Genomic DNA, 20,565 nt, shown 5'->3' on the forward strand with positions numbered 1-20,565 from the left:
GATTGGCGATTTAACCACGTTACTAAATATACGCTATATACAAAGTGGTATAGTATTTTACAAGATGTAGATCAAGCCAGTGTAAGGCTCCTAAACAATATACGGTATGCATAGCAGTTGTAGTATTACCTGCCTAGATAATCAAGTGTACTCGTACGCTCTCAGAGATTCAATAAAATGCTGTTGAGTCTTTCCATTACCGCCGGTTCGGGTTACTAAACAAGACAACAATACTTACTAAAATTTCACGACATAAACTACTGAATATCGCAATTGATTGCAAAGTAGAATAAAATTGTGAACCTTAATACTATGGTGCGTATTTCAAGTATTTGATAGATTTGGGCTAGTGTCTACAACACTTCTTTAAATGTTAAAGTTGGTTATCGCAATATTCGTACATCTTGTTATCACACTAATCATGAGCGGCCATATCTAATATTCATCAATTACCATACTCTATTTCTAAAATCTTCCCGAGTGCCAACGGTCAATTGTATCATGATACAGACCATTTGGCTGCTAATTTCGCAAGCAGTTTGAATACCTTTCAATAGCGTATATGTTGAGTGAAATATATAAATTGCAATAATTGGGACTGCTTTAATTGGTATAGCTTATTACTCTTTCTGATATCATGACTCTAAAAATATCATTATCTACATAGTTGCAAATGAAATTGACACTTTGTCTTAAACACCACCTTTTTGAGAAACATGTGCAATACAATCCCAAAAGCTTTTTATTCACTAAACAAGTAACATGTGCTAGCAACTACCGCTACTATTTCTTTATTGTTTTAAGTAGAAGTAAAATAAAGCTTCTTTAACCCGAATGTAATTCTAATCCATTCGTTCTAGGAAAGATTTCTAGGATTTGCTTATTTTACTATGAATCCATTCAAGATATTCATCGACTCTAGTATAAACTCCGTAATAATTTGGTTTAGCGCAGCCTAAGAAAGATAAACATGATTAAAAACTTATATGGCAAAGTAAGCGCTATACTAGCACTCCGGTCTAATAACTCGTGAAAATACTATTTTAATGTAGCGTTAGTAAGGACTGGAATAAAGTTTGTATCATAGAAATATAGTGACTTTTTACCAATAAGGTAAAATGCGGGAAATCGTTGAGCAGAATGGTTTATTTTTATATCTTACCACGGCCCCAGCTAACAACACCGCCTAAAACTTCATCCCCTTGATGGTTCTTGCAGACTAGTGGGCCACCACTGTCACCTTGACAGCCGTCTTTACCTCCTTTGGCATATCCAGCACACATCATCTTAGAAGCAATTTCGCCGCCATAAGAAATGAGAGCATTACATTTTTCATTACTAATGACTGGAACATCTGTCTCACGTAGCCCTTCTTCAGCTAGCATACCATCATCGCTTGTTCCCCAACCACTAACTGAACACATTTTGCCTAGAAAGTGATCATTTTGGGCAGCTAGCTGAATCAATTTGACTTTGTCATTTAGCTCAGCTGGATGTGCAAGTTTAAAAATGGCAATATCGTTTTCTTTTGTTTTTCTCGAGTACTTCTCATGTTTGATTCTATCATATTCACAATAAAGTTTAACGATAAGTAGTTACTTAAAAGAGTAAACACGCCAGTAGAATCGACTAGTAATTATTGCTATATCTTCTAGCAGTACTATTTCCCTGCCAATTATAACGAATTCTAAATTTCTAAAATTTATAATACGTGTCTTAATTTTAAATCAATAATACACGTATATGACAATTTCACTTTCGTTAAATTTATTAAGCACGGTAAGAGGTCAGCATATTAAATCATAACTAAAAATAGATCAGGCTCAACCAAAATTCTCATCATTTATGGTACCCTACTGTACTGTACCTTCCAGGAGAATACAGTACAGTGATATCTAATATGATCATACAGTGTAATTGTGTGAATTTACTGTCTTGTACTGTACGTACAGACTGTAATGTTAATTAGTAGTCACTACAATGTGTATTACCGATCAGTAGATCTACAATACTTATTATTGGGTACAAGACTCATTTTAAGATTATACGTTGATTCCATGGCCTTCTCTTCACGTCCTTAATTTCTCTGCCACGAGGCTAACCTGTCTCTGTGTCGTCTACTAACTCTAACTGTAAATAAATGCTATCTACGCTTAATCATCCTGCCTTCATCTCCAACAAGAATGTCTAACACTACACACACTACTGTTTTTATAGCCTTGAATTACTTTACTACTCATACACCACATGTTATTTTACAGTACTTCAATTCAGTCTTTTTCTAATTATGATTAAGATATACAATCGGTATAAACATAGGAGGTTCAATAGAGAATTGTGAGTAAAATTTTTAAAATATCATTTTTACCTCTTTTCAATTTCAATCTTTTGTTGACTTTCCTCCTCCTTAAGAATGTTGTGGGCCCCTAAAATGGCCTCAAATTTCTCATTTGGAATTCGATCGACGACACAATGTGCAGCTGTAATGACATACTGCTTAGAAATTAAAGAACCGCCGCAAAAGAACTCTCCTGATCTGACTAACGCAACTTGGTATGGTCGACTATGAGGTATACTTTCAATTCCACCAATTATTCTGTCTTCTTCCAAGTCATCAATGAATCGGTCGTCATTTACCGCTATTCAAGCCATACGGGATTTGATCAAAATAGATATCAGATGAAGTGAATTATTAAATAGATAGAAATGAATGCGCATATACCGTACTATAGTAGTACCGGTTTATGATTACGAGTCCATTCTGACAGTATAAATCGATGTTAATTGTAATACGTGTTCAAAATAAACGAATTAATGCCGTAATAATAGCAAAATTCTTTTTGTAAGAAATTTTTTAGCTTAGTCTAAAACTACTTTAAAGATAGTGCAAATTACTAAAATATCTACCTCGATCACGAAATAGGCTTGCTCCTAATTTAACAGTATCCCTTAGATTTCGATTTGGCGCTTAATAAAGAAAAAAGTAATAAAATATAAATTAGAAAAGATCTCTTGAATTTCGTTATATTAATAAATATGATAGAAAGACTTCTGTGTATAAAGGAGTGAAAATTAAATCCATGACTACATAGTTGCTTCATTAATAGTGCAGTAACTAGCTAACTCCCGACCTTTTGCCTTTGTACAGTAGCTAAAATCAGTAGCGGTGAGTAAATAATATAAATTAGCATCAAAAATCGTTTCAGAATAATGTAACCGTAAAATACGAAAATCATAATTTACAGCTAGGTATATCGATCATCTACGTTGTTACCTATAAACAATAATTGAACATTTTATAATGCATTAAAATTAGTAATAAGATACCCATTATGGTGAAGTGGTAGACATACGGGTAATATATATATTGCCTCTTCATACAAAGATAATTAAGTAAAACAATTCTTCATACAACCGTATCTTATCCTATATTACTGTATATGCAATTTAATGAGTAGGACTTCGCTAATAATTTCAGAAAATGTTTCATTAACAAATTATTACTTGATGCAAATACGTTGCTTGCAGATTAACTGATCGTAAGATCACACACAGTACAGTACTTTGATAAAAACATTTATCGAATATGATTCAAATTACTTAGTTAAAAGTTTCAGCCGAATTTCGTTACCTCCTTGACTTAAAATGAAATTCACTATGATGGTACTAATTTAAACGAATCGCTTTGTAGTATTCAGTACTCGCTCACTCACAATACTGTATACCTGTAGGGCTTATTTTCATATTTATTCTTATTAGTCATTGACTAATGTCATTTACTGTATTAACATACTCCTACATTATAACTTCGTGCATCACATTGTTAAATACTATCTACAGTTAGGATAAGTTAATATCCAATACAAAACTATCCTATGGCAATATTAATTAAACTTTTTTAGGCGAATAATTACATACTCGGCTTCTGTTAACTTTTGAAAGTTAAGTTGTATCATTAATTACTGTAGCTAATCTAATAATGGCACATATGGTTATATTGGGCAGTTACACATAATAGATGCCTTTATAATAATATAAGGTAGTATTTTGTATCTTTAGTAACTATAGTAGCCAAGTTTTATGTCAAAATCGCAACGTTTAACATTATGTTCAATGTTTCAGCAGCTACCTGCCATACAGAAAGCCATAAGACCAAAAATGGTCCAAAGACGGATTACATGTAGCATTTCACCTATCGTATAGACATAAAATAATATGTCAGACCTAGAGAATATTTAATCCTTAGTTACAAAGCTATCTTTTTATAATAGTGATGTTTTATTTTGTCACTTTTTACATAACTTAATCTGACCACATTTTAGAGAGATGGAGATAAAAATAACACTGAAAATCATACGTAGATACTTTGCTTTAAAATTAAAACCTCAGAGCTACTTATTACGGCATAGCGAAATTGTTTTAGCAACACAATACGATCGTGTATCAATAGCTAACATAACGCATAAGAAAATGTTTCGCAAAAATATTTTAAAAAACACTTTTGAATACAAATAAAATCCTTACATCCACCTACAAGGTTCGAGCGCGAAGCTATAAATTTCTTAATGCGAAATTGAGATTAATGATTGAACATAATTAAAAACTGATCCATGGCATGAATAAACATATAAATAGCCAATAATTGAAAAGAATAATCTAAATTTCTCGTTCCTATAATTACAAACCGTTTTAGACTCCAACTTGAATAATAGTTCAAGATTGAAATAATATGCGATGCTACAAAGAATCACTAACAATTTTATATTTCTGCTCAATCAATACAAACTTACATACAGTGTTATTTTAGATAATTAATATATTATAATTATGCATCAGTAGGCAACATTTCTAAGTGCAAGAGGAATTTACAAACTGTGATATTATGATGTAAATTTTGAATTAGTAAATGTAATTAGTATCAGTGATTGTAAATTGGATTACCCTATTTGCATTTACAAATAATTGTTGCTGGGGTTAACTATACATCCCATATTGATACAAGCATTATTTGCTTCCGTAAATACTGCATTGTATAGAAGCTAACTAATTAAGAAATATACAAATTTATGCCTTATTCAAAGTGTCCTAATAAGGATAATATGACCGCGACTGTAGATTAAGCCAATTTTATGCCAATTATTATAATAAATACAGAGTTTAATGTAAACATTGTTATATTATAATAATCACTAGCCATTATGGGTTATAATGTGAAATTTATACTAACAAATTGAATCGATATATGCATAATGTACTTGCGCTAAGAATTACAGTAACGTCACCTACATACAGGTACGATAACATTATAATAGCTATCAGGATGTTTACTAAAATGAGCTGATTTGGCATGATCATAACACTATCGATGATACTATTAAATTTTCATGAAGTAGATAACTAGTGAACGTAATAATATCTCTTAATAAGAAAATCATTCGTCACGAGTCGAGGTGATTTTAAAATTGTATATATAATTGAAATATTTATCAACATATCCGCATTGTACTTTATCTTTATTCAGACCCTGGTTAATTGATCTTTAGTCTAATTATGACATCAATACTTATCTTATAAATTAAAGATGTTGATACGTTGATAAAGCATAGATTCAAATCTATGTACTTGAAACTATAGACTCTTGGTTAATATCAAATTAAGATATTTTAATTTGGAGCGTAATTCGACTAAAAAATTATTGCTCTAGTTCATTCAAAACTATTTAGGAGCAGGACACTACATTTTTACTACTTTACGTACTAGCAGAAATAATATCATATACATACAACTACGTAGCTATCTACCATTTAATAATATGTTATTTGATTACAATATTTGTATCTACGGTAGTAAATTTGTCTTATTTTGTCTGTTACTTTCTTTAAGAAACTAAGACGATACAGGCAATACATTTACAGTATGCAGGATATCGAATTCTGATGTAATAGTTGCATTAGCTACTGATTCAATGATCTCCTTTCTATTTTCACGTATTGAGTAACAGCGTATTGAGCAATATGATAATCATTTATAGTTAACAATATTACTATCTGCTGGCTTGAGGCAGTACGAAAAATAACTGCAACATAATCAGGGTTACTTGGATTAATACAGCAGATTAACTGGCATTATGCCTTTTAAAATTTAATTAAGTTATATCAGAATATTCAAGAACTATGCAATAGTTAACTGCTATTGGAGATAAATGCATGAACGAAAGAAATAGAAAGTGGCAAGAGGACATGAGCCTATATAAAGGTTTTCGTATGAAATTGGGTGGCGAAAAATCGTTTATTTTTCAAAATTACCTTAATTTTGTCCATCATCTGATTTACTGTAAGAAAATTAAAAGCCTCATATAAAAATTACTTGAACTTAAAGCTTGTAAAAATATTCCTGAAACTATCCATTTAATTAAATCTTAATGGCTTATTGCGATGCAGTAGTTGTTGTATGTTGTGTATTACTATCTAGGGTTAATAGTAACAACCATATTGAATGGTCGTACTACTCTCAGTTAACATAGACAATAGAAATTGAACACGTAGTTGAAGTTATTATAAAACAAATTGCTAACTCCTACTCTCTCTTTATTGTACTGAAAAACGCCGGCTTATATACGTGCGCTGTTGTAATTGCAAGTTTGTGTAACAGAAGATTCATTAGTGCACAAAGCACAATCTACAATTGACACGTACTGTAGAATTAACGAGTGTAGAATATTACATGTGTAAAATACCATAAATAATTAATTACGATTATTATTATATAATCTGTGACAATAGCAAGTTTGTAATATACTAAATTCAGGTAATATCGAATTAACGCAAATACAAAATATCAATCTAAATGTATTAATGCTATATATAGTACTACATCGTATTAAACGTACAATCTAATAAATATAGCGTAGCGTAGTATCTAATATTGTAGTCCAGTACAGTACAGTATAACACCAAATATGTGCGTGCGAAATAAAGTGAAAATTATAACGTTAAAAAGTAGTGATATACTGTACAACGCCAAATACTGGCGTACGAATCTTCGAAGTGTTCATTAAAGGCGCACTGTATTGTACTTTCTGTAGATCCAGAGTGCGTGTGTACAGTAGTTGAAGATGTGGGTATCTTATGAAGTGTTAGATTGTGTACAGAAACTCCACCGTGCAAATCCACCGGAGAGAGAGCATAATAGCCGCAAGTTTTTAACGGTGAGTGGATTAGGGATGTAACTTTGACAATATCAGCCGTTGATAAATTATTGGCATTGAACTTAGCTAACTATAATACATAGCACTACACTGTACTCAAATACTGTCTTCTAGCCCAAGTTAGTGGATCAATTCATCGCAGAGTTTTTCCTAACATATTAGCTGATCCCTCATACAAACAGTCTCAATTCTCAATGTGCCGAGTATAACACACCTCATCGTAATAGTATCCATTTGCCATTGATAGAATATTATACCAAGATCCAATCTAGTGAATATCCAGCATCACTACCGGTATTAATGGTTACGAACCGTGAGATATGCGTTGTATATCAAAGCTTAATACGCATTTCGACTTGTACCTCCTTATTATGAACAGAATTCCGTTAGAACAGATATTAATTAAATGATTCATTTTATCGGTAACTAGTTTTTCTCGTATACAGCATATGTGCGTGTGATATATACCAACCACGAAGTTCCAAATTTTAGAAAAATAAGGGCTTTATTGAATCTTATACAAAGATTAACTACACACAGCTCTACTCTAGCCGAATACTACTTCTAAAGACTTCTACAACGAACTAACATAATAATCTAAAGTTGCATGCTTTTATACTTTTCGTAGCATTCGCAGCTACAATCCGCATGGCAACCTCTTACCTTATATTACACATAGTTAAATTATTCTTAGTAAGACTATTCTACAGCTGATCATCATTAATCCAATATGGATACGACTACAGTACTTACGTAGACATTATTCACACCAGCCAAAGTACAATAAATTAACCATATCCTAATATATGATTTACAGTTCTATTTTACCTATAGCCTTATACTAATAAGGCTATAGGTAAAAATAGAAATAGTAACTTAATTTAACACTTTACTGTATATAGTCATCTGTACTCTAGCATAGAGTCTATACCACTACAGTCTATAGTTATGGCTACCAAATATCTCTTAGGATAAATATCTACCTTACATTATACTAAACATGGCTAACAGTCTACAATCACAATACTAGTTACATTACAGTGCGATTACTGGGATATCCGGATATCCATCATGATACCGCGAATCCGTTAATAGTAATACCCTGTATCTAAGCTCACGAAGACAATTAGCATATGAAAATAGGATATTTTGGGTTGATGTAACGGAGAATGGCTTGTAATAATAAATTTGGGCTAGTTTATAAAATGAATACTAGTATGCAATAGTATTACAATATATAGTGATTATGATAAGTAACTTCGTTTAAACACATAGATCGAATACCTAAATATTTTTATAATTTTAAATATAATAATGGGCATATATAAATACGTCCGTTCAAATAACCCGCCTTATGAACGGGGAAAAAGTTGTACTGCTATGATTACAGTAATTGTAAGTTTTTGTGGTAGACGAACGTTAAAGTGAAAGAGTTACTGTTAGCGCATACTATGCATATATAACTTATCGAATTGATTATTGACTATTTTTCGCAGATATCTTGCTACATATAATTAATATCCAACAATACTTACATTTAACATACTACCGGCAATGTAGCGTAAATATGAATAAATGTAAACTTAAATTGTACGTTTAGTAATGCATTTTTATATCGGAAAAATTAGCAAAATATATTAGTTCGGATCGTAAAAGCACGGATAGCAGCTAGATCACTTTTAATGATCAATTTAAAACTTAAAAAATGTGTCAGGTAAAGGGCCGTAATGATCGGGTAGTGTATGATATTGCAAATATTTGGATCTGAGAATAGAGTTGTATTAGATGCTTGTTTTGGTACTTAAATAAGGCGATATTTAGCCTAAAATTGCCTTATGGTTAAGAAGGTATAAAAAATTTTAAATATCTAGATTAGTCTTGCCCAGTAGCCACAAATATATAATCTATAAAACAATCACAATTTTTGCTACAGTGATTGTTTTTAGTCTACAAAATTATGGATCATGTACGGATATATTACGTAACTATGAATAAAATCATTTAATCTTACCCTCTTTATTACAATTTCCCTTTAAATTGATGAATACGAGTAAGCAATAAATATTTATATTCTGTTAGTATAATCGGAAGCGATAATATAACAAAGTAGTCTAATTTATTTGTTATTATATATTGTGTATGGGTCATGGTATAAATGTGCAGGAAATCACTTCGTCTGCAGCAATTTTTAAGGGTAAAATGATTAATTGATCTCTATATAACTATTTACTGCATCTAGCAAATAATTAAAATGAAAATTAAAAATGTAATCCCATTGCACTATGGACATTTTTTATAAATTTGACAGTCTATATTTTCGTGGTTCTATCTGATTATAGATATAAGCTACTTCTGACTACGTTGCGCCACGCACATCATGCATATCCTACATCTTAAATATTTACTGTAATTGCATGGACAGTTATTGGTATATTATCGAGGCTTGCGATCTTTCAACACCAATGCCCTACATATTAAAGATTCGCTTTTGGATTCAAAGTTAATGTAATGTTAGTTTTGTACCAGGCGGAAAAGCTATTCATACATGATACTTAAGCATAGCAACTATCAACTTCAGATTATATTTACAAACTGAAACTGAATTATTATTAATTACTGCAGCTCTATAATCAATTGTGTATCTACTCAAGATTTTGTTTATCTAATGCATGATTTGGGGTACTTGTTACCGGCACTACTCAGACTAAGATTTTGCGATATAATCCATCAGCGGTATGTGGCATGGTAGAGATTGGGCAATTCGATTCCTAGGGATGAATTATAAATTATTGCAAAATGAAAAGAATTTGCAAGTTATATATCTGAATATTACTAGTCACACAACGTATCGCTAGCTTTATGATTTTTGTAGCGTAATTAAGAATAATATTATCAAGGATACCCTGTAACTTTTCTCTGGTATCAATCTTGATTATAACTTACCGATAGAGCGCATGCGTATTTAGTTGAATTATTATTATCTGTTTATGGTAACATATTATTCGATAAATAAATTATTGTTTAGTCGCCGATGGTACAGTTTTCAAATTTTATTGACTTACAATTACTGAAACAATACAGTCGAAAACGTAATTAGCCTCAGATTATTATGATATCACATTTCAATCATTAAAATAGTTCACTTTTGTTATGTAAAATTTACGAAGCTACTCTTGATTGTTATCAATCCGCATTATGTAATACAATAGTTTTTTATTGTATCGCCTTTATTTGTTTATTCTAGGTTATGCAAAGATTGAAATGGACTCCAATAGCTGTTATATTCTAGCTAAGAGCGCTATTAACTTTCAGGCCATGTGATATCCATGCTTGATAAAATTCTGAATCAAATAAAGATAATAATAAGATGTTGTATGAAACATTTATTGTCAACTAACTGACTGCAACTGTTAATAATTTTGCATTCTTGCTAGGCCGTAAGATCCAGTTATCAGTATATAGTCATATGGTATGTAAGATAAAAATTGGTTACTGGTTATTGCTATTACCCTAGGAATGCGATATCTACGATTTGGTAATGCGTAAGATCTACAACATATTTAACATTAAGTAATGTTTACATTCCATGGTTTCGTAAGTTTAATCACGAGCTACTAAAAAGAGAGACGGGAACGACTTTTCAGTACAAAACAATGCGGAGGCTTATCATTTTCCCGGTCATTCTACCATACGGAGTCAATAAAACCGTGTACCATACTGCATACAACCAACTTAGCACCATGTTAGCAGCTAATTTAGATCATTAGATGTCAATTACGGATAATTTAGTATAACGCCGTAGATATTCAATACAGTTGAAATGACAAGTAAAATAATCAGCCTCCAGATTTTTGTTATTATGAACGACAATTTCCCATTAGTCTCTTTCTTTTTAGTAATCCCTGATCTTAACATCATATTTTTCTACTTACTAAATTCTGTAGTTGTGTACACTTCTCTCTATTGGAAAGTACGATGAACTGTCAAGTAGGGGTAATTTAACTTTCTTTAATTCGATACAGTCTAAATGGTATCATAAGCTGAGACTAAATTTGCGTAGAAAATTCGTAGACATACCCAATCATGATTAATTTTACAGTAGAAATTTGTGATTTTTTCAGACTTATATCTTAATATTTACATTATATTATTCATTTCGGATGACGATATTAAACTAAGTAGTTCAAGCGGCAAATAAATAGGACTACAACAAAAAAAAACTGCTACAGATTGATTTCCGCTTTTTTCTTATCATAACTCTTACTACAGAAAATCTTGATTAACAAAATGTTAAACAGATAGCTACTTTGAATGTTCCATGGGAATCAGACTATCGTACATGGAGGCAATCTCAATCTCTTACTTTTGTTCTGATTTTAATGTACGTTTTTAAAAAATGAGTAATCATACTTACTTTAGATTTTATTCTTGGCCGACAACAAAATGTTTACCAGAAGATCAACCACTTGGGCCACGGAAAATGCATGTTGGATCTTAAGTCTTGATGGATTTCGCAGAAATGAGTTTAAATGTTTACCGAAGATCTTTCGATTATTGCTTTAAGCAACCTGTGTGACAAGAACAGAAAATTCTTATAATAACTGCACAATTCTAAACTTGTACGGAAATAATAATTTGCAGACATTTTTCACCCGTTAAATTGTGATACATTTACTGTAACATTATCTTAAACTCTTTCTACTTAAATCTTGGAAGTGAATTTTTATCGTATTGTTCTAGAAAGGACTACAAGAATTAGGCTAGATAATACGATAATATAATCTTTAGTTTTTTTTAAATTGATAAATAAAACGTAAAAAATATCATTTTATCTCTATAAAATTTAAAGTGATACTTACCGTCAGTAACTTGAAGTTTTCGGGGGATTGTTGCAAATTAGCAGAGGGTTACCTTAATATACCTTAACTACAATGGCTCGTTCGATACATTATTTACATAACAGTGGTCTTATGTTTACATTCGAAAAGATGAAATCAAGCTAAAACATATTTCTATTAACTTTAAAAATTTTTGAGAGCGTATTTAGTAATATTGTCTTGACCTCATGATAAATGCAGAATAAGAAACAATGGGTAGTTTAGTACGTGACTCATAAGTGACAGAAATATATTAATAGTAACTAAAACTATTTAATTATAACAATCCCTGAAATATTCTCATCATTAGTAAGCAATTTTATTTTGTTGCAAAGTAAACTGCCCACCTCGCACTAGCTATACTATTATTCGTATACGATAATAATGGCTACAATTAATTCTTTATTATTCTCCAAAGGCGTTAATTTAATTCTGTTTGAAAGTGCTTAATTAATTTAATAAAGCCTTGGTTATTATAAAGTGCATTTTTACAGCTAATTAGTTTAGCATAATTGATCCATTAGAATTGATACATTACCTAAGTTAGAATTATTAATATCATGCAAATTATACGGTCTATTTACTTATGCCAAAATTTGCCTAGCGAAACTCTCTTAATATACGTAGGTCGCTTATTCACATTTTAATTTTTGATGTCATTGATGAACTGACAGTTATGACACTCTTTGATTGACAGGATCTAGGAAGACTTCAAATACATTAGATCATTATATGATACAATACGAATTTAAATACGCTTTTTCCAGTAATTAAGTTTGATTTCAGTAACCGTAACTATTAACTGACGCTGTGATATTGCATATTAATTTTGTGAACAGTCCTATTGATGCGTTGGTCAACTGTTATGACTACCTAAGCCAGGATTGGTGATTCAAGTCTAAATGTACAGTATGCAATACAGCACCGTATGCGCTACACGTAGACGCGCAGAGAGATAAGCTTGCGTCCAAACGGTAATGACTAGCGCAGACTTGTTCTTGGCATGGTAACCGATGTCTAACCTACGCACTATACGACCTTTGTTATATTTATTTGAGGACAGCCAATTTCGTAGACGTCATCCTTCGTAGTTACATCTTTATTATTTAAGCCATATTGTGTATAACAAAGCTAAATGCTGGCAGTTTGTTAACCGTTTTGCTTGTCGCTTGCAGACTTACGGTCATGAAGATTATATAAAAGCTGAAAATACTTTAGAATACAGTTTCGTAGGTAGATACAGAAAATATATTTGTATAAGAATAAAGTATCACTGAATTCGTTAATATTTTGCCTATAAAATTATGAAATAATTTTAATTATCATTACTTTATTGCATTTAGACGTTAGAAATAGCAAGTATGCAATCATGTCATCTAATAGTGTAAAATACGTGTATATATACTACGTACTCGTCATATATAAGTAAATAAATGTTGCTACCTTAGTCGGTACACACAGTATAAGGTATTAGATATCTAAAAATAAGAGTACATAGCTGAGAAGTTATTTTTCTTAAAATACATTGCAAGATCTATCGAACAAAATTCTGCATATAAACTTCCTGTGCATACTTGCATGCAAGATCCTAACTAGACTTGAGTAGCTTTCCTAAATGCGCGTATTTGCTCGCAATTATTCAAAGTGAACATACTAATACTGCTATTAGTGGTTTTCTTTCTATAGAGCGAACTACACGAGTAAATTTGTACAGTATTCCTACGGAAGAATGTACTTCCTTATTTTAACGCTTGCATAGGACGTATGTACAGTATATGGTATGCATAGTTACGATAAACTTTACGATACCAACCTTATGAGGATATACTACTAACAAAAGGCTATCTTGCACTCTAGTACAAAGTTCTACATATTTCGTTTGATGTTAATGTTCTAGTCTTAAATTGCGAATTCATTATTCATCCTTTGTGCGATTACGCGAACTATTACATACACACATCCCTAGCTTATCATCATGTGATAAGCCAAATTTTAAGGAATATATATAAATGAATCGTGATCACATTGCTGGCTAGGCTATCTTTAATAATAAATTCTCTGGTTTAGCTGTAAATCCATAACAACTTAAGTAAACGTTAATGAAGCGATTTTTAGTGCCTTTAACTTTTAGATGGATTTCCGGAATCCGACTTTTTAGGAATAAATTTAATTTTTGTAGGCAATATTTTGCCTAATTTTTCTTGAACAACGATTATTGTTGGATTAACCGGCAACGATAATGGTTTCAGTTTATAAATATTAATTCTTGCATACAAAACGGACTATGCATCAAGTCTCTGGCAAGCTATAGAGTCAATAATTACATTACTGCTTGAAGTAATATAGACGGAAGTTAATGATCCCTTTATTATTAACGCAATAATTAAATGATACAATAGACAGATAGTAATGTAATGACACAGTTGCAGCAGCTAGCGGTCGGCCAGTGTTGTAAAGAAAGGAAATACTAGTAAAGATTTAATTATTTTAATGAATTGCAATGCTCTAACGTACATGAAATCAAAAACTTTTGTCTCAGATTGTTGAATTCAAGCGTATCTGAATTGGTTCTTCCTTAATTTGTCTCCTCCAATTTTTTTAATAATTCTCGTCTTCTTGTCTCTAACTCACTTTCGCTTGTGCTGTGTCCTGTATCTTCAATGGACTAATCGGCATTGGTAAGAGTAAGGGTTAGTTCAAAGCTACTACAAAGGAAGTGTACATTGATGGCTGTAAATTGGCCTAAAGATTATATTGGATAAAAATGCGCTTACGCCTTTTGATATTCGAGGGCTTCTACTTGGTGATTTCGGGTTACGGCGACTTTCTGCAGATCGGCTAGAATCACTTGAATGCTATGATGGTAACATAAGCGAGACCGTTGATAATTATATAATTCGTGTTTAGGACGTTAGCTGAGAGCACTGGTACTGTGCTAGAAACGTAAGGACATGATTTAGCAATTGAAGTATTCCTGACTTACAGATCGACGTCGACGTTTTTTTGATTTCTGGGAGATAGAATATTTTGAAGATTATTAATGTCATAAATTAGATAATTTATTAAGAGATGGAGGGCAAGTCACCTTCTTATGTTTTCTCCTCCTGCTGTCATGATCTATTCATTGATTGAAAAATATTACATTAGAAGGCCATTTCCTAATATCAACAAACCTAAGCAGTACCGGAATCTGATGCGGGCGATCGTGATCTAGATCGAGATATTGATCTTTTATGTTTTTTCGATTTTCTACGGGATCTCTTACTGGATTCTTCATCATCGGAATAAGATATCTTTACCGTTTAAAAACATGGTTTAATTCAGGATAATTTCTGAAATATATGCAGCATTTGAGATCTAATCACAAATTTACTTACAGATCTTGATCTTGATCGCTTATTCCGATGTTTCTTCGATTTCTTTGATTTATGATGACTTGGCTTTACTGATTGATCACCTTTGCCCTACAATTTCAGTATTGGTTAATCAAATAAAATTTCGTGCAAGACAGTGCAATTAAACTAATAAAATTTTACCCCATCGAGTTCATTTATAAACTCTTCAAACAATCTGATACGTTCTGCCTCAATAGTAACTGCTTCAAAGGCCGGATTGTTAATAAAAATTTCACGGTACTGTTTTAAATAATGAGTGGTTCAATTTTTATCAGTATATTAAAATAGATAAAAATTTATTGCTGCACAAATACAATAGAATAAAGGGAGTAGAGACTATTAGATTCTCTATTTAGGTATTTGCTATTACGATTAATACTTATATAACATAAATTGTATGAGATTCATATGTGGTTTCGTAAGTTCTAACCTCTTCCCATTTCGCGTTTAGCAGTATAGGAGGTGTATGAGATTTAAGCATAGCTTTGAATGCTCCCTCCAAACGACGCATCTACGAACGCAAAATTTTCAATATCGTTTCAGCCAGTGCAAATGATATTAAATACCATAGTTAATTTATTACTATCTTAGTTGAAAACATATCACTACTTATCTCATTACCTTTTTTTCTTCGGCTTTTAGTCTGTCTCTTTCTCTTGCTTCGGCCTTCTCTAATAACTGTAGATTAATAGATAGCTAACTTAACCATAAACACCAATAATAAAGGACAAATAGTACAAAACATACACTATAGTAGGCAGTTGTGGCATTGCCTTTATCCAAGGTTTGAGATCTCGGGTCACAAGTGATGATTTCAAAAAACTCCTAGATTGACGATATGTATATGTTAACAGCTTATGATGTGTTCTTGAACATAAATTAGAGGCTAAGGAATACTACCATACTTCTAACTTCGTTGTTGTTTCAACTTCGAATTTATCCTGTTAAAGAATGTAGCAGTGCTTTAGCTAACGCTATAAATACTACAACTTCGGAGCAAACCTGGGATTCTGGTCAACTAACCTTCAAGATTTCTTTTATGATCTTCTTTTCATCGTGATATCGGTTTTTTAAGTCATCAACATAGAATTTAAATAAATCTAATGGAGATGACCCTGTAATGGGTTTGAATAATACTATATTATGCAGAGGGTTAAATGAAATTAACGGAGCATGCCAAATTTAAAACTACGGATATCGCATTGCCTACCTCGCTGTCCTAGCATGACCGTAAATCTTGAGTCAGTACGAATAACAAGAAATAATAATTTCCAAGCAGAATTAGCATCCAAGTTACCATTTGTATGAAGTTCATCTAGCAAATTCTAATATTTCAAAAAATATAGGGTTTTCTACTTAATATCAATGTTAATTCTAGAGTTTAACATGCATTTGGCCGCGTACTAAAAAACTCTCTCTGTTCTTTCTTTCTTGGCGTTTTCTATTGTTTCTTTCAGCTAACCTGTTTTCTTCTTCTTGCTAATATAATATCGGTTAAACAGTTATTATATGCGTACTATATCCATATCCTATACCCTTACCTTTTCTAGCTCTCTTATATGATCCTGGAAAGCAAATAATGTATCCAATTTGTCGATATCTAAGATTAAATTTATTTAGAGTAGCTTACGTTAACTCAAGCACTATTTAACTACAAATTACGGTCATAACTATTCTAGTAAAGTCTGCATTTAATAGAATTTTACCTTTGCAATCATTATTAAAAGTATTGTCATTATCAAGAATTTCTTGAGCCTAACAGTAAATAGAATAGTGTATCTTTGTTAATGATCGGTTGTATGACTTGTTGTGGAGGATTCACGCTAGTATCTGATAAAAGTACAGATGTAAGTGTACGTATACGTAAAATACTTACTTTGCCCCAAGTAGTGCTATAAGTTATTTCACTTATAGTACGAAGTAATGCCAAAATTTTATTTCTATCTTTGTCTCTCTTTTCTTCTTCTTCTTTTTTCTCCTTTTTACTCAATTGAATAATGATATCATCATAAATGTCCTACAACATACATCAAGAGATAACTTAAAATTTAAAGAGCCAAGAAAAGGAATCAATAATATATTTTGCATTACTCGTTTATCTCTTTCTGGAATATCTTGCCAGTACTGCTCTTTCTCAAATAACTCGCACACTTGTCTGTCAGAAATATTGTTAAAAATCGTTCAAATTGAATTTTATTATCATAAAAATTTTCGAAATTTATTAACTCTAGATAAATATAGCATTAAGAATACATCTACTACCTCCAACGAACATAAGAACCCATTTTTGGATGATTAAACATAGCATTTGTTAACCTTTCGCGTGCTAATCTTACTTTTACTCTCTGTTCTTCCTGTTTAATGAGGAAATTTTAAACGTTTAAGTCCCTTGCTGCTGAAATGTTTTGTTGTTTTACTCATAATGGTGATGATGGAGGGAACTCGGGATATTATATCGTATTAATGGATCCCTATAATTCTTATGCTACAAATACCTTTTCTTCTTTTGATTTTTTCGTTTTATATTCGTTAAAAGCTAGCTTTCTTTCATTCATTTTAGGAAGTGCAGCGTACCTTGGATCACTTACAATTACTTTCATAACAGCATCCCAGGTATAGTATGACGGGATTTGCTAAAATTGTATTCGTCATATTTAGATGCAAAGAAAATCTGTATAATGAAATGGCATAAACTGTATTTTATATCGTACTTTTTCTTTTAGTAGTCCAATAAAGGCTTGCTTAGCTTCGTCTTTATTACTGTATTGAATTTTTTCAGTTACTTCCGTCATCTGACCGACTGTGCTACTGTAAAATGGAGTAGAGCTTAGTAAATATCTTCAGCAAGACAGTATTTCAATTACTAATAATCGTTACTAGTAGACTCCTCACTCGTAATAGTATGTACTGAAGAGTATATACACACACGTACACATGGATAAAATTATTTTAATATATACAGTATACAGTATAGACAATCTTTATATCTGTCTAATTAATACAAAGGCTTGTATGACGCTGACAAGAAATTATATGGTTTTAATCCCATCGTAAGGTGGTTAAAAATTTATTAAATGATACCTCAGGTTTTGGTTCTGTGTAGGTACAGTGTTTTCTCCAGTCTCCAACCCACTTGCTTGAGCTTTTGTTTGGCTATTAAGTTTACGTATTCGAAAATAAATGGCAAAATGTTTAGTGAATCCTTTAGCATCGAGGTCATGGTGTCATACCGGATATGATTACTATATAAAAATAGATTACTTTCATTTTAATTGCGAAATACTTACGCTTTAAGGCCTTCGTCACCAGCTAGCATAGCTATTACCAGATGAATAAGGTAACTCATTAATTGTGCCGTTTGAAACGTGCAGAGTCTATAAAACAAAAACTGAAGATACCTTTGATTTCTTCTAGTTCTTTGGGGATTGTCCAAGTAGATTCTTTAGTTACCATGTTATGGTAGTAAGTCTTTCCGTTATCAGCTGCATGTTCTTTCCATGGACAAGAATCCATCAATAACTGCAATACAGTATATATACGTATATTTACATGCATAGCTGACAGAAGTGTTACTTTATAATATTTAAATAGTTTATTGATACAGTATTTCATTGTTTTTGAGTAAACGCTTTGCGCATCTCTGCAATCTTCAAAGTTAAAGAGCATGATAACGGAAGTATCTCTGTAGAGTTGTACGTTGCGCTAAATTTTAGTTATGTTGTATTTTAATGAACTTATGGTTACAGTAAAAGAGCATCGTATCCTTCCAGATCTAAAGTTCTGAGAGAGCTAGACAGTATAATGTAAATCTGTTATCTAAGTAAAAATTAAGAGAGCAGATATCGATAGCATTATCAAAGGGGACTCAAGGATCCTCACTCAGGATGTAAAATTTGAAATTATTACAAAGATGTAGACCTCAGCACGAGTTTTTAACTCATCCGGCTTTTTCCATTGTGATTTCTTAGTCGCAGTGTTGTAATAGTAAATACGATCGTCGGGTGCCTTGTGTTCGGTCCATACGCCAATGTTTTCCATGTTAGTTATAGCTAGATCCTCAAATATAACGTAGAAATAATACTGAAGTTCGCTGCTAGGAAATTTAATTGATTTGAAACAGTAACTAGAGTAACTACAGCAAAGACCTAGAGTAAAGACTTCGATATGTACAGTGTATAGTACACTGTACAATATCACTGTACTGTACAGTACTGTACTGTACTGTACTCCAATACGAATAACCGTGGACTTCCAGAAATACACTCGTTCTTCGCCGAGTATTGTATTTCTAGAAGTCCATGGAATAACTTATGATACATTAAAATTTAATTTTTGTAATTCTTATGGCGTGACCACTGACTCATACGTATATTTTCAATCTTTATAATTACTACACCTACTTTTTCCGAACCTCTTTCAGTAATAGCTAAGACTGTCCAGCCAAATGTTCCCAATCGAAGAATCAATTGCCGCTCTCACTGCTACAGTACTGTACTTTACAGAAAACACTAGTCGATTTACTCCCTGCGCCTTTTCGTTTTTACTGTACTGTACAGTACAGTATAGTGTCTGTAACATACAGTACTGTAGACTCTAGTGTACTGTAGAGTACTGTACTGTACTACTGTATACTGTACTGTGTTACAGTACTGTCTACAGTAATGGCTAAAACGTACAGTACTGTACAGTACAGTTGTACACTGTACACTGTACAGTGTACAGTACTCTGGAAGGACTGGAAGCAGCGACTACTCATTTTGAAGTACTCAACTCTAATTATAATTCATCGTATATTTGTGTCCAAAACTAATCCACTACTCTATAGAAACATCAGTTTAGCGTAGTGAGACGTAACTGAATAAGGGGCTAGTTTTGGGCAGGAATATAGGATGAATTATAATTAAAGTACTATATTTAATATGAAAACTATGAAAAAAGAAGTTAAGTACGGTAGTCACTACTGGAAGGCACTGTACGGTACACTGTGCTTGGGATTACTACAGTACAGTACAGTATAATGTACTGTACAGTATACAGTAGTGTACAGTATACAGTAGTACTAAAAGAAGAAAGAAACGGGACGGGA

General features: G+C 32.0%; 2 protein-coding genes across 2 annotated transcripts; both read right to left on the minus strand.

Annotated features, from left to right (window-relative positions):
- Positions 1-724: 724 nt before the first annotated feature.
- Positions 725-4,148, minus strand: TRIADDRAFT_64384 (expressed hypothetical protein; the record flags this gene model as incomplete). Its single annotated transcript, XM_002117769.1, has 5 exons — positions 725-955; positions 1,163-1,560; positions 2,369-2,639; positions 2,908-2,967; positions 4,130-4,148. The coding sequence occupies 5 exons, from the start codon at positions 4,146-4,148 to the stop codon at positions 870-872; spliced, it is 834 nt and encodes a 277-aa protein (XP_002117805.1). The 3' UTR covers positions 725-869.
- An 11,109-nt stretch (positions 4,149-15,257) lies between these two features.
- Positions 15,258-19,517, minus strand: TRIADDRAFT_61832 (uncharacterized protein; the record flags this gene model as incomplete). Its single annotated transcript, XM_002117770.1, has 19 exons — positions 15,258-15,377; positions 15,462-15,548; positions 15,621-15,719; positions 15,910-15,990; positions 16,101-16,157; positions 16,227-16,304; positions 16,503-16,594; positions 16,690-16,804; positions 17,021-17,079; positions 17,186-17,234; positions 17,356-17,457; positions 17,508-17,634; positions 17,742-17,833; positions 17,975-18,112; positions 18,191-18,287; positions 18,561-18,632; positions 18,767-18,797; positions 18,878-18,998; positions 19,398-19,517. 19 exons carry the CDS (start codon positions 19,515-19,517, stop codon positions 15,258-15,260), a joined length of 1,737 nt encoding a protein of 578 aa, XP_002117806.1.
- Positions 19,518-20,565: the final 1,048 nt, after the last annotated feature.

Source organism: Trichoplax adhaerens, genomic scaffold (genome assembly GCF_000150275.1).
Source record: "Trichoplax adhaerens TRIADscaffold_28 genomic scaffold, whole genome shotgun sequence".
NCBI classification, from domain to species: domain Eukaryota; kingdom Metazoa; phylum Placozoa; class Uniplacotomia; order Trichoplacea; family Trichoplacidae; genus Trichoplax; species Trichoplax adhaerens.